Source organism: Mus caroli, unplaced genomic scaffold, assembly GCF_978045245.1.
Source record: "Mus caroli unplaced genomic scaffold, Mus_caroli_1 scaffold_13, whole genome shotgun sequence".
Lineage (NCBI taxonomy): Eukaryota > Metazoa > Chordata > Mammalia > Rodentia > Muridae > Mus > Mus caroli.
The window spans coordinates 42,311,164-42,323,552 of record NW_028227268.1 but is presented as its reverse complement, the minus strand read 5'-3'; the positions used below and the strand labels follow the sequence as shown (position 1 = coordinate 42,323,552).

Here is a 12,389-nt window from a genome sequence, read left to right as displayed (position 1 = left end):
CCGGCTCTGACCCTCTCCCCACTCCATTTCCTGCCCAGATGAGCAACAAACGTTCCAACAGCTTCCGCCAGGCCATCCTTCAGGGAAACCGCAGGCTGAGCAGCAAGGCCCTGCTGGAAGAGAAGGGGCTGAGCCTCTCGCAGCGGCTCATCCGCCATGTGGCCTACGAGACTCTGCCCCGGGAGATTGACCGCAAGTGGTACTATGACAGCTACACCTGCTGCCCTCCGCCCTGGTTCATGATCACAATCACGCTGCTGGAGGCAAGGACCAGGGTGAAGGCAGGGGCTTTCTAGACCTGGGGTTGTGTGGGGAGATGAGTTTCTGAGGGGAGGGGGAAGGGCGCAGATCCTGCTTGGTGTAGTGCTTGTCCTGCATGGAGGAGCGTTGCTAGGGAACCCATGGGTTATTGTAACCCTAGGCTTCAAAGAGAGTCCTAAGTTTTGGAGAGTTGATTTTTTTTTTAATTTTATTATTTTTGTGTCTGTGTGTATACAGACAGACATGAGAGTGTCCACTGAGGCCACTGAGAGTGTCAGGTTCTCTTGGATGTGTCAGGGTTACCTCCCGCGGAGACTAGCAACCCAACTCCTGCTCTCTGGAAGAGCAGCAATCACCCTTAACTGATAGCTATTTCTCCAACCTCTTATTTTGCTTTCTGGCTTTTGAGACAGGGTCTCACTATTCCCAGGTTGTCTGGGACTCATTGTGTATCCCAAGCAGGCCTCCAACCTTTGACCGCCTGGCCTTGACCTTCAGCTCCCAAGCTGGGCTATGTCAGTTGCCTAGGCTAAGCGATTTTAGTGAGCACTCCTGGCAAAGGTTAGTGAGGCTTTTTTTTTTTCCCCCTGCAGCGAAGTCCCCATATTTCTACACTTTTCTACACAGCAAAACAATATGACAAACTCACAGATTTTGGGACTTAGCCAGACAAACTCAATAAAGCCAATTTATGTAATTCCTCCCCTGGAGGACTAGAACAGCAACTGTTGGCCCCTTGGGACCTCATTTCCAAACTGTAATGCAGGAGTCACAAGAGCTTCCCCATGCTGTCCCTGGAAGGACAGATGCCTCCATAGGCTGAGAGGATGGACACAGAAGGAGCACGTGCTGACCTCTGGGAGGGAGTGTTTGTGAACAAGGAAATGAAGTTTTTAAGAACATCTCTCTTTAGGGAATCTGCCATACTTTTCCAAAACCAATCATTTCAACCCAAAACCATTTCTTCCTTGTGTTTGTTTTATTATTTATGTGTGTGTGTGTGTGTGTGTGTGTGTGTACCCACGCACACACAAGTTTGTCAGTGGGAAGAAAGCCTCAGATCTCCTGGAGATGGGGATTGAACTGGGGTCCTCTGAAAGAGCAGCCCCAAGCCATACTTACTATCCTGCAAAAATGAGCCCTGCACAGACAAGGGACTCCCCAGGTACTCCTGTCTGTGACTTGTCCCTGTGTGATGACACTCAGTTCTCAGTTTGGCACAGGAACTCCAGTAGCCCAGCCCACTTCTGGCTCCTGCAGTGATGCCTGGCTTCTGTTTGCCATTTTCATGGTGCGCCTCATTTTTATTTAATCTGGCTGGGCTTGGAGACTCATATTTGCAATCGCATGAACGGTCACCAAGAGTTCAAGGACAGGCTGGGCTAGAAAATGAGATTTTTTTTTTAAAGATTTATTTAATGTGTATGAGTACACTGAAGCTGTCTTCTGACACCCCAGAAGAGGCATCAGATTACAGTGTAGATGGTTGTGAGCCACCATGTGGTTGCTGGGAATTGAACTCAGGATTTTTGGAAGAGCAGTCAGTGCTCTTAACCACTGAGCCATCTCTCCAGCCCTAGAGAATGAGATCTTGTCTCCATAAAAGAAAACAGGAATGGGCGGGAGCAGTGCCTTAGTTTAGAGCAGTGGCTGCGCCTTCGGAGACCTAAGTTTGAGTCCCAGAGTCCACATGGCAGCTCACAGCCATCTGTGGCTCCAGTTCCAAGTGTTCCAGTTCCAACATCCTCTTTGGGCCTCTGATGGCACCAGGCATGAGTGTGCTGCACTGATATATATGCAGGCAAAATATCCACAGAAATAAAATAGTAAAGAAAAATAGTTTGAAGGAACTATAAGGCAAAGGCAAGTGGATCCCTGAGTTTGAGGCCAGCATGGTCTACAGATGGAGTTCCAGGACAACCAGGACTACACAGAAAATCCTGACTTGAAAGAAAAGAAAACATCTAAAACAAACTAACAAAACAAACAAAAAGCTCTCCCTCTGTTCTGCAGGAAGAGATCTGTGTGTTGTTATGGTTTCATCCAAGCAAATATTGCAGTGGTGTTTTTCTGAGATTTTCTTAGCCGTGTTCTTCCAACGCTTACTGTGTGGGGCTGTTTATTAACGTCTATTTGAGGACCAACAATAACGAGATACCTTGGAAGCTCTGCTTGTTGCCAGGACACCTGAATGGCATTAGGTGGAAAGAACAGCTGTGCGCGTGCGCGTGCACATCAAACCTAGGCTGCAGACAAGCACATTATTACCATTGGCCTCTCTTCCCAGCTGCCTGAGCAGCATCTTGGAGAACAGGGCATATGGTCTCCCTTGGTCTAAGCTATGCCCAGGCTTAGTCCAGAAAGCCCAGTGTGGCCTGAATTATAGCTTCCTCCCCTAAGTGTGTGCTGGGCCTTGAGCTGCCTCTTTGTGTTAAACTTGATGTTTGCTATTGTTGTTGTTTTGTCGATTTTAAAATTTAAAAGACATTTATTTATTCATTTACTTGCTTTGTGTGTGGGGAGAGTGGGTGCGTGGTGCCCGTGTCTAGGCGGGAGGACGACTTATCCGTTCTCTCCTTCTCAGATTCCAGCCCTGAGCTTAGGTTACCAGGCTCCGGGGCTAGTGCCTTTACCCACGGAACCATCTGGTGCCCTCAACCCCAATTTTAAAAACCTCTTTTTGAATTTTAAAAAAATTTTGTTAGATGTATTTGCTTCGTGTGGATGAATATGTGTGTGTGCACCACATGCATGCAGTATCCGCAGAGGTCAGAAGAGGGTGTTAGATCCCCTGGAACTGTAGTTACAGATAATCACGAGCTGCTATGTTGGTGTTAGGGACCAAACCCAAGTCCCTTGCAAGAGCAACAAGTGCTCTCAACTGCTGGGTCAGCTCTCCAGCCCCTTGCTTTGTTTAACTTACTTATTTTATTAGTTCTGTGAGTGTGTGTGCCTGAGAGTATATATGTGCTTTTGGCCCATTTTGTTGTTCTTTTAAGAAAGGCTGTCTTCCTTACAGTGGTTAGGAGTGCATGCTTTTAATCCTAGCACCAGGGAGGCAGAGACAGGTATATCTCTATGAGTTTGAGGCCAGCCTGGCCTCACATACACAAATGATCATTCAGCCAGAGTGAGTTCCAGGACAGCCAGGGCTACATAGAGAAGCCCTGTCTTGAAAATGAAAAAAAAAAAAAAGTAAAAAAGAAAAGAAAGGGTCTTATTCTTTCTCTAGCTGCCCTCAGACTAGCAATCCTCCTGTCTCTGTCTCTGGAGCGCTAGGAGTAGAGATGAACGCTGTCACCATCAGCAGCCATACCACCATTAAACTGTGACCACCAGGCAGTCTAATTATTAGTACCCATTTTCAGGTATGGAAAGTAAGGGCCAAATAACTCAGATAATTTGCCTGAGTTTGTCCAAAGGAACCAATGTTTGTGTTCAGATTGGTTCATATTTTAAAACTCTTCAGCTGTATGGATTTTGAATCCCCGATATGGAAAAAAGGAAGCTACTTAAATAGCTGCTTTAACTCTCTCAGAGCCCAAGGCTTCTGTTTCCACAGAGCTGTAGTAACCCGAGTCTCTGGTTTCATAACAGAAAATGAGGGAACACGGAACTGCCGGCTGAGTCCAACACCAGCAATACAACGGAATGATGGTACCCACAGCTGACATTGAGAGAGGAAACACAAAGCAGTTTACAGTTCTCCTGTCTTAAAGAAATTCAGGGCAGGCTGGAGAGATGGCTCAGGGGTTAAGAGCACTGACTGCTCTTCCAAAGGTCCTGAGTTCAGTTCCCAGCAACCACATGGTGGTTTGGATCGCAACCATCTCTAATGGGATTCAACGCCCCCTTCTAGTGTGTCTAAAGATACCAACAGTGTACACATACATAAGATAAATAAATCTTTTTTAAAAAAAGATTTATTTATTTATTATATGTAAGTGCATTGTAGCTGTCTTCAGATACTCCAGAAGAGGGAGTCAGATCTTGTTATGGGTGGTTGTGAGCCACCATGTGATTGCTGGGATTTGAACTCAGGATCTTCAGAAGAGCAGTCAGTGCTCTTAACCGCTGCATCATCTCTCCAGCCCTAAATAAATCTTTAAAAGAAAGAAAGAAAGAAAGAAAGAAAGAAAGAAAGAAAGAAAGAAAGAAAAGAAAGAAAGGGGAAGGGAGGGAAAGGAAGGAAGGAAAGAGAGAGAGAGAGAAAGAGAGGGAGAGAGAGAGAGAGAGAGAGAGAAGGAAGGACATTCAGGGCTATGGAGAGAAAACCCCCACCCTCCTAGATTTCTGTGCTGTGGTAGCCCAGCTTGGAACCCAAAACATCCTTAAATGGTTCTGCACATGCTCTAATTATGAACCCAGGGACACAGTGATACATTTTACAGTGAGCTCCAGAGAAATCACCATAGGAAATACCCTTCTGGGGCCTAAATGAATATACTCAGTCAACTGAAAAACCAATCTGTGTGGTACATCCATGAAGACAAGGAGAAAACAGAGACCTCGTGTGCTGTTGGGGAAGCCAAGTGGAGCAGCCACCAGGGAAACTGGGATTTCTTCAGAAAATGAGGCACGGAGCTGGAGAGACAGCCGAGAAAGGGCACTGGAACCTGGCTTTGATTCCCAGACCTATGACATGATGGCTCACAACCATCTGTAACTCCAGTTCTAAAGGATCTGGTCACCAGACATACATGTGTACACAGATACAAATGTAGACAATACACAGATACATATAAAATAATAAAAACTAGTTTTGTTTTTGAGACAGGGTTCCTTTATGTAGCCCTGGCTGTCCTGAAACTCGCTCTGTAGACCAGGCTGTCCCCAAAAAGAGATCTGCTTGCCTCTGCCTCCTGAGTGCCAGAACTAAAGGTGTGCATCACATTGCCCGGCTTCAAATAAAATCCTTTAAAAAAAAAAGAAACTTAAGACGACCATCTATGTAGCAATTCCACTTCAGAGTTAAAAGCATGACAGGAGAAGCTACCTGCCCTCGTGTCCACAGAGACATTCACAATAGACAACAGGTGGCAGAGCACAAGTTCCCACTGACCAATGGATGAGTTACCAAAGTGCAGCAGATACATACAGCAGAATATTATTCAACCTTTAAGGCAACATGGTAGGTGTGTGTGGGGATGCAGGGAGGGACAGCAGGGAGTTCTTGGTCGTAGGTACAGAGTTTCAGTTCTGAAAGATGAAATGAGTTTTGTGCACACACAGGGAATAGTGAGGGTAGCACAGCGAGGATGTACTTGGTGCTGTTCAACAGTACGGTGAAAACTGGCTACGATACTAGGTAGGCTGGCAAGATGGCACACAGATGTAGGGACACACACACACACTTATACTAAAAAAAGTATAAATAAATTATAGATTCTAAATTTATGTCTATTTTACCACCATATTTTTATTTTTTAAAAGATCTTTATTTTATGTATATGGTGCTCTAGCTGCATGTACACCTGCATGCTAGAAGAGGGCATCAGATCCCATTATAGATGGTTGTGAGCCACCGTGTGGTTTCTGGGAATCGAAATTAGGACCTTTGGAAGAGCAGCCAGTGCTCTTAACCACTCACTGAGCCATCTCTCCAGCCCTTATTTTTATCTTTATTTTGTCTAGTTTAGTTTTATTTTTAAGAAGCCAACCTTTGCCAGGAAGTGATGGCACAACTTTAATCCCAGCACTCTGGAGGCAGAGGCAGGTGGATTTCTGAGTTTGAGGCCAGCCTGGTCTACAGAGTGAGTTCCAGGACAGCCAGGGCTACACAGAGAAACCCTGTCTTGAAAAACCACGCCCACCAAGGAAGCATAGACAGGGAGATCCAGGAACCTCATTACACAGTTCAGACAAGTACAGTGAGAGAGGTTCTCTGATAAGGGTGTGCTGGCTGTGGGCTCCTTTCATTCTCTGGAAGGGTGAGTTGACAGCCTCCTGTCATGACCTCAGTGCCATCAGCACAAGGGACATCCTGGGCTGTCGTGTGTCTAGTGACTGGCCTCGCCTCTCTACTGCTCTTCTTCCAGGTTGCCCTTTTCCTGTACAACGGGGTCCTACTGGATCAGTTTGTGCTGCAGGTGACGCACCCTCGATACCTGAAGAACTCTCTGGTTTACCACCCGCAGCTCCGTGCGCAGGCTTGGCGCTATGTGACATACATCTTCATGCATGCAGGGTGAGTATCTCTCCGTAGTCCCTGCAGAAGAGTGAGTGGAGCCGAAATATATCTCAACATATTATATACACATTTACACACTCGTGCTTTAAAATTAATTTTTTACAGTGTTGAGGATTGGACCTAGGGTCTCTGCAGTGCTAGGCAAGGACCCTCTCACTCTGGAATTAGGTTATCAATTTATTTTAATGACTTGGTTGCAGATCTGAGATAGCTTCTTGCAGCACCTCCAATACCAAACACACCAGTTGTTAAGTGTGTGTGGAAAGGAGACAGAGAGAGAATGCTGAGAGCCAGCAATGGGATTCCTACACACATGTAATGGTGCGGCTCTGTGCACTTGGCAAAGGTAGGCTGAAATGTTCTATCTGTGCCTTCCTAGTGGCCAAAGCAAAGAGGGTCATGTGACCAGCCGCCAGCATTGTTCATCAGTGTGTGTAACGAGCAAAGAAAAGGACTAATTTCTTGCAACAACCGATTCCCCATCATAGTCTGTCCAGGGAAAGAAAGCCTGGGGCCCCTCTCCCAGCCCTGAGTTTGGAGCCAGTCAAGAAGGCCCCTTCTCATGCCAGGAAAGAGAACCTCCCTTTGTAAGAATTTAAGAGAAAATGATGCATTGCTAAGTTCCAAGAGGTCGCTAATGCATTGAGATGTTTTGAGACCATCTCTGTTCTTGGGCTCAGTAGTGCTTGTAGATACGGTAAAAAAGCCAGAGTGAGCCCAGAGCTGGGGAATGGGGCAGGTCAAGCTGACCAGACACCTGGGCTGTGACTAAGCCACTCTCTGAGTCTTGGCTTCTTGCAAGTTAACCCCTGGAGCAGCTAGGTCCTGGGCATGGCTAGTCCCTGTCACAGCCACATATACAGACTACCTGCCTGTCACTACCAGGTCTCTTATGTGTATTCTGTCCCAGCAGAAAGGAATTTTTTTTCCCATGACAGTCAAGTCCCCTCCACAGCCCATGAGCTGCTCAAAGGCAAAGAATGGGGCCTCGCACCAACCTGCTGGCTCCCAGTATCTCGGCACAGAGCATTTGCCAGGTGAATTAATGACCGTGGTCTGTCACAGGGTGGAACAGCTGGGACTCAATGTGGCACTGCAGCTGCTGGTAGGGGTACCCCTGGAGATGGTGCACGGAGCCACCCGAATTGGGCTTGTCTACGTGGCCGGTGTTGTGGCAGGTAGGCAGGCGGGCCCTGCGGTGTTCCTCCCCAGGGAATGTCAGAGGAGATCCCATGGGTGGTACAAGCCCAGGCTTCCTGGGCACACACACATCCTCATCTCCAGGGTCCCTGACTCAGAATTGTCCGCTAGGCATATTTCCCACAGCTACACAGACAGGGAGGTATGTTCTGGAAAGAGGGCAGAGCATATGATTGGAACAGGCCTACTGACAGAGTTCCTGCCATCAGACTCCCATGTTCCAGCTGTGTAAGCCTGGGCAAATTCCTTGGTCCCTTTTGGTCCCATCAAGCTTGTAGGCAGAGCTAATGAGAGCTGCTTGCTGTTGTGGGGAGACTCACCACATAACGAGAAGCTCCTCTCACTGTGCAGTGTGCACAACACCCAGGGCATCAGTGATGTGAATGAAGCCAGGCAGCTTTCTGGCCAAGGCACATCTAAACCCATAGGGAGCTTTTTCTTCTACCCAGACCTGCCATGGATCCCTCGAGTGACCCTCCGAGGATAGGACAGTCTGGCCTAGGAGATAGTGGATACCCCTGTCGGAAGAAGTCTGTGTGTCTGACGTGGGGATGGGGTGTGAGTGAATTCTCCAGAGAGCATTTCAGACCACTGAGTCTCTACCGTGATACCTCCAACTGAAGATGTAAACCCCCCCTCAATTTCTCTCTCTCTCTCTCTGTATGTGTGTGTGTGTGTGTGTGTGTGTGTGTGTGTAAGATCTTAATCCTTTCTGAGTGGCATTAGTGTTGTCCTCAAGAGAGCTGGGCAGCCTTGGCCTTGTAAACAAGAGACAGTTGGTGATGAAAGTGAGCGACTTCAGAGCAGGAAGGTTCCCACTCTACCTCCAACACTAGTCTGTAGACCCTGTGCAGGAGTCGGGGGTGGGGGTGGGGAGGGAGGGGACAGGACAGGACACAACACCCTCCCAGCACTGTCCCTGGCATCTGTGCCCAGCTCCTTGCACCATGGACAGCGCCCTAAAGACCTTTCCCTGAATGCAGCACTTTCTATGTCCTTAACAGAGGTCGAGTGAGCACCTCCAGGTTCCAGACTTCTCTCTCAGCCACCCACACACCTTCTAGTCACGCCACCTGGGGATTTATGGCTGCTGTGCGTTCCCTACCTAATTTCTCAGAGTCCCAGATGTTAAATGGCAAGGAACGGGGAAGGCACTCGTAACACTTGCAGTTAGTAGTCAATTAGACTCGGGGTGCCAGGAACTTGGAAGACAGAAGTGAGATTCAAAAATGACTCAGCCCTCACCCGGAACAGATGACACGGTGGGGAGACAGCACAAACATCCCTCCGCAGTGATGTCACTGCAGACTGGGAAGGTGCAGACAAAAGTAAGGCACGTCACCAAGATAGGAGGCTGTGGGGGCTGCAGCGTGGAGCCAGGGGCACACAGTGTTCTGCTGGAGCCATTGATTCAGGCCACTACAAATCATGTTATTGACCCCCAACGAGATTGTGGGTTGATCTTCCTACACTGCTCCCCCTCTGTATCCCCAGAGAGAAACCCTTAGAGACAGATAGACCTTGACTAGAGAGTTAATTCTTACCCATGGTCGACATGCATGGAGTCCTCACCACCACTGCACGTGGCCACCCCTTTCTACCTGCCGTGGGTCTGGAGCCCAAGGCTGGGGTTTGGTGTAGCACATTCCTGTAATAACTGTGTCTGAGACTAAACCAAAAGGATCAGAAGTTCAAGGCCAGCTTGAGCTACACAGTGAGAGAGAGAAAAACAATAAAACAAACAAAAACAAAAAACCTGAAGCCAGGGTTTAGAGGAACAAGTGACTTGCCCAGGAAGACACAGCTTCTGTGTAAGTGGTGAAGCTGGTCACCCACATGGGCTCTGTGACCCCAAAGATTGCCCTGTAGATACAACCTCGGTATGATGAGAGCCGGAAGGCAGGCCTTTGCGTTTGTGCAGATAATCAGAAACCAAGGAAACGCCTTGACCGGTATCTGACCTGGCTTTACTCCCTGCCAGTGAAGCTATTTCAAACCCAAAGCCATCCTATTTATCACTGATGGCTGACCCATAGGACATCTACAATACTCAGGTGTATGATTCAGGTCTTGTGTGTCATCACCAGTATACGTCACAATTTTGTAAGGTTCATAAGGTGGCCATGGTCACGCCCATGAATAGGTTATTCAGAAAGGTGAGATAAACACTTCTAAGTAATCAAGTTAGGGTAGAGCCCTGTGCACTGTATCCTGTCCTGTGAACGACAGACACTAAAGATGAACAGTTACACCACTAACAATCTTTTAGAGCCCATATCTTAGCAGGGCATGCGGGAGCACTGCTAAGATACACCTTAGCGCACAGCTGCAATCCCAACACGTGGGAGGTAGAGGTAGGAAGACCTGGAGCCTCAGGGTCATCCTTGGCTACATAATGACTTTGAGACCAGCTTGAGCTATGTGAGTTACTGTGTCAAATGCAAACAAACAGGGCACCAAAGTGTATCAGCAACATTTCGTTACAGAGTTTGTAGAAACCAGTATGCATCCCTAGAGCTCAGCACCTGTTAGGTAATAAATATTTGTAGAGTAGATGAAAGAATACATGAATAAATAAAGTAACATTGCTAAGAGGTAAATGTTCTGCCAGTGTTAATTTGAGTTTTTCCTAGTGGCCAAGGGAGATGTGGGAGAACACCTGCCTTCAAACTTTGCAGGGTAAAACCACTGCAGCTGTGCCTTAATGGCAAGGCCACCAACTCACCTGCATGATGACACGGACCCAGAAAATGTTTTGGAGACCAGCCCCTTGGTTTGTGCTGTGCAGAGGTGAGGCGTGGCACTCCATCTTGCCATTGTCTGACCCTACCACCTCCATGGGATTTGTCCTGACCTTTAAGGTCCTGTTAGCTATGAGTTTCCTAACAAGTTAGGAAGGGATCCTGCCTGGTCCACAGTCTCCCTGGGTGTCTTTTACTACTCTGTATGCGTAGATCCGTCCAGCCCCAACTGATGCAGGGACCTTAGAAAAGTCTTGGAAGATGCCGGGCGTGGTGGCGCACGCCTTTAATCCCAGCACTCGGGAGACAGAGGCAGGCAGATTTCTGAGTTCGAGGCCAGCCTGGTCTACAAAGTGAGTTCCAGGACAGCCAAGGCTACACAAAGAAATCCTGTCTCGAAAAAACCAAAAACCAAAAAACCAAAAAACCAAAACCAAACAAACAAACAAACAAACAAAAAAAAAAAACAAAAGAAAGAAAGAAAGAAAGTAAGTCTTGGAAGGTAATAAATATTATAAAATGAGACATTTGTGCAAGTTCGTTATCTCAGTACTCAGGAGGCAATGCAGGAGGGTCTCGGCAAGTTCAAGGCCAGTATAGTCTACATAAAACCTTTAAATATGTCTTTAACAGATACATGTATTTCAGTTCAAAATCAAAGCCCAAAGCCTCTGGATCTTCAACCAAATTCAATGATGTGGGGACATTGAATTCCTGATCTGGGAAGGACTGAGGAGCCCCCTCCCCTTGTGTGGACAAACAGCCTTGCTCCTCAGGTCCCACCCCACATAGCCAGAGGGGATTTCTGCTCTGCCCAGTAAATTAGGAAACCCAGGAATCCTTGAAAACTAGGTTTCACTGTTCAGGATGTAAAAAGCTTTATACCTTCACATCTCATACATGTGAATACTAAAGCCAAAAGAATTTAGGAGCAATGCCTAAGGTCTCACAACTGGTCAGTTTCATTCCCATTCCATACTCCTGCATGATTCCTAGCTGGTCTCTGGCCCAAAGGTCAAGACTCTAAACGCAGGGAAGGGTGAGGGAAAGGTCAATGCTGTGTTTGCTTGATCCTGGCAGGGCACTTCTGTCCCTGGAGGCTGCGGTGATACATCTCTGACCCTGACTGCTCTGGGGCACAGAGAAGGAGCCGATTTGCATGCATCCATCAGAGAGGAAAGAGAGCAGCTGGGTGAAGCCGGGCTTGCTTGCTGCAAACAGTAATTAATGAGGAGCTGGTTTAGGCAGCTGGCCCTGTGCTGTCCTGCAATGCAGCGCTCACACAGTAGCCAGGGGAGTGTGGGAATCTTTTGTCATGCAGATCATGCTGCCCATTTGTTTGCTACCCAGGGATTCCCCATACCCAACTCCCCTGCTTTGGGATATTTATGGCTGAACCCCGTGGATAGGCCAATAAAAGGGACAACAGTTAAGATAGCAAATTAAAGCCCAAAGCAAGATAGGACAAAGGTAAAGATCTCTAGCTGCCACCGGCTGAGAGAAGGATTTGGGAGTCCTCGAGTCATGATAGCTTGGGGTTTGCCTGCTTAATTTTTCCAGAGAAATGACATCTCCTTTGCTAGCAAGAATTGGTCATAGGGACTTGGAAAGAGGGTGTCGAGAGACAGGTGGTCTGGGTGCTCCCATGGGGATCTCTTTCCACGTCTCCATGTAGATGGTCTTAGGTCCTGGTTCAGGAAGCCCCTCCTAAGGTGTTCCACCTTTGTGAAACTTGCAACTTTGGACCCTAGGCCTGCTCCTCCTCTCCCGTGGCTAATTGACTCCTGAGCCTGCAGGCACTTTCCAACCGTGGTTTTCTGCTTGCTCACCCAGACCAGCCGCCACTCACCCTCTGTGCCCTGGGCTCTGCCTCCTAGTTATTTTTAGTCTCCTGTGTCCTTCCCTGGAAGCCAAAGCATTGATCACACTTAAATGCGACCAGAACAATAAATTTCCCATCTCCTCTCTGCCCAGCTTCATCCAAGGAGCAAAGTTTA

General features: G+C 47.7%; 1 protein-coding gene across 3 annotated transcripts in view; it reads left to right on the top strand.

Annotated features, from left to right (window-relative positions):
- The window catches only part of Rhbdl3 (rhomboid like 3), a 55,008-nt gene that overhangs the window by 22,813 nt on the left and 19,806 nt on the right, over positions 1-12,389 (top strand). For all 3 annotated transcript variants that reach the window (XM_085829763.1, XM_021178181.3, XM_085829762.1), the window contains 3 exons: positions 39-263; positions 6,300-6,448; positions 7,517-7,629. In XM_085829763.1, coding sequence (XP_085685889.1) covers positions 39-263; positions 6,300-6,448; positions 7,517-7,629 — 487 coding nt within the window. The remainder of the gene's footprint in view (positions 1-38; positions 264-6,299; positions 6,449-7,516; positions 7,630-12,389) is intronic.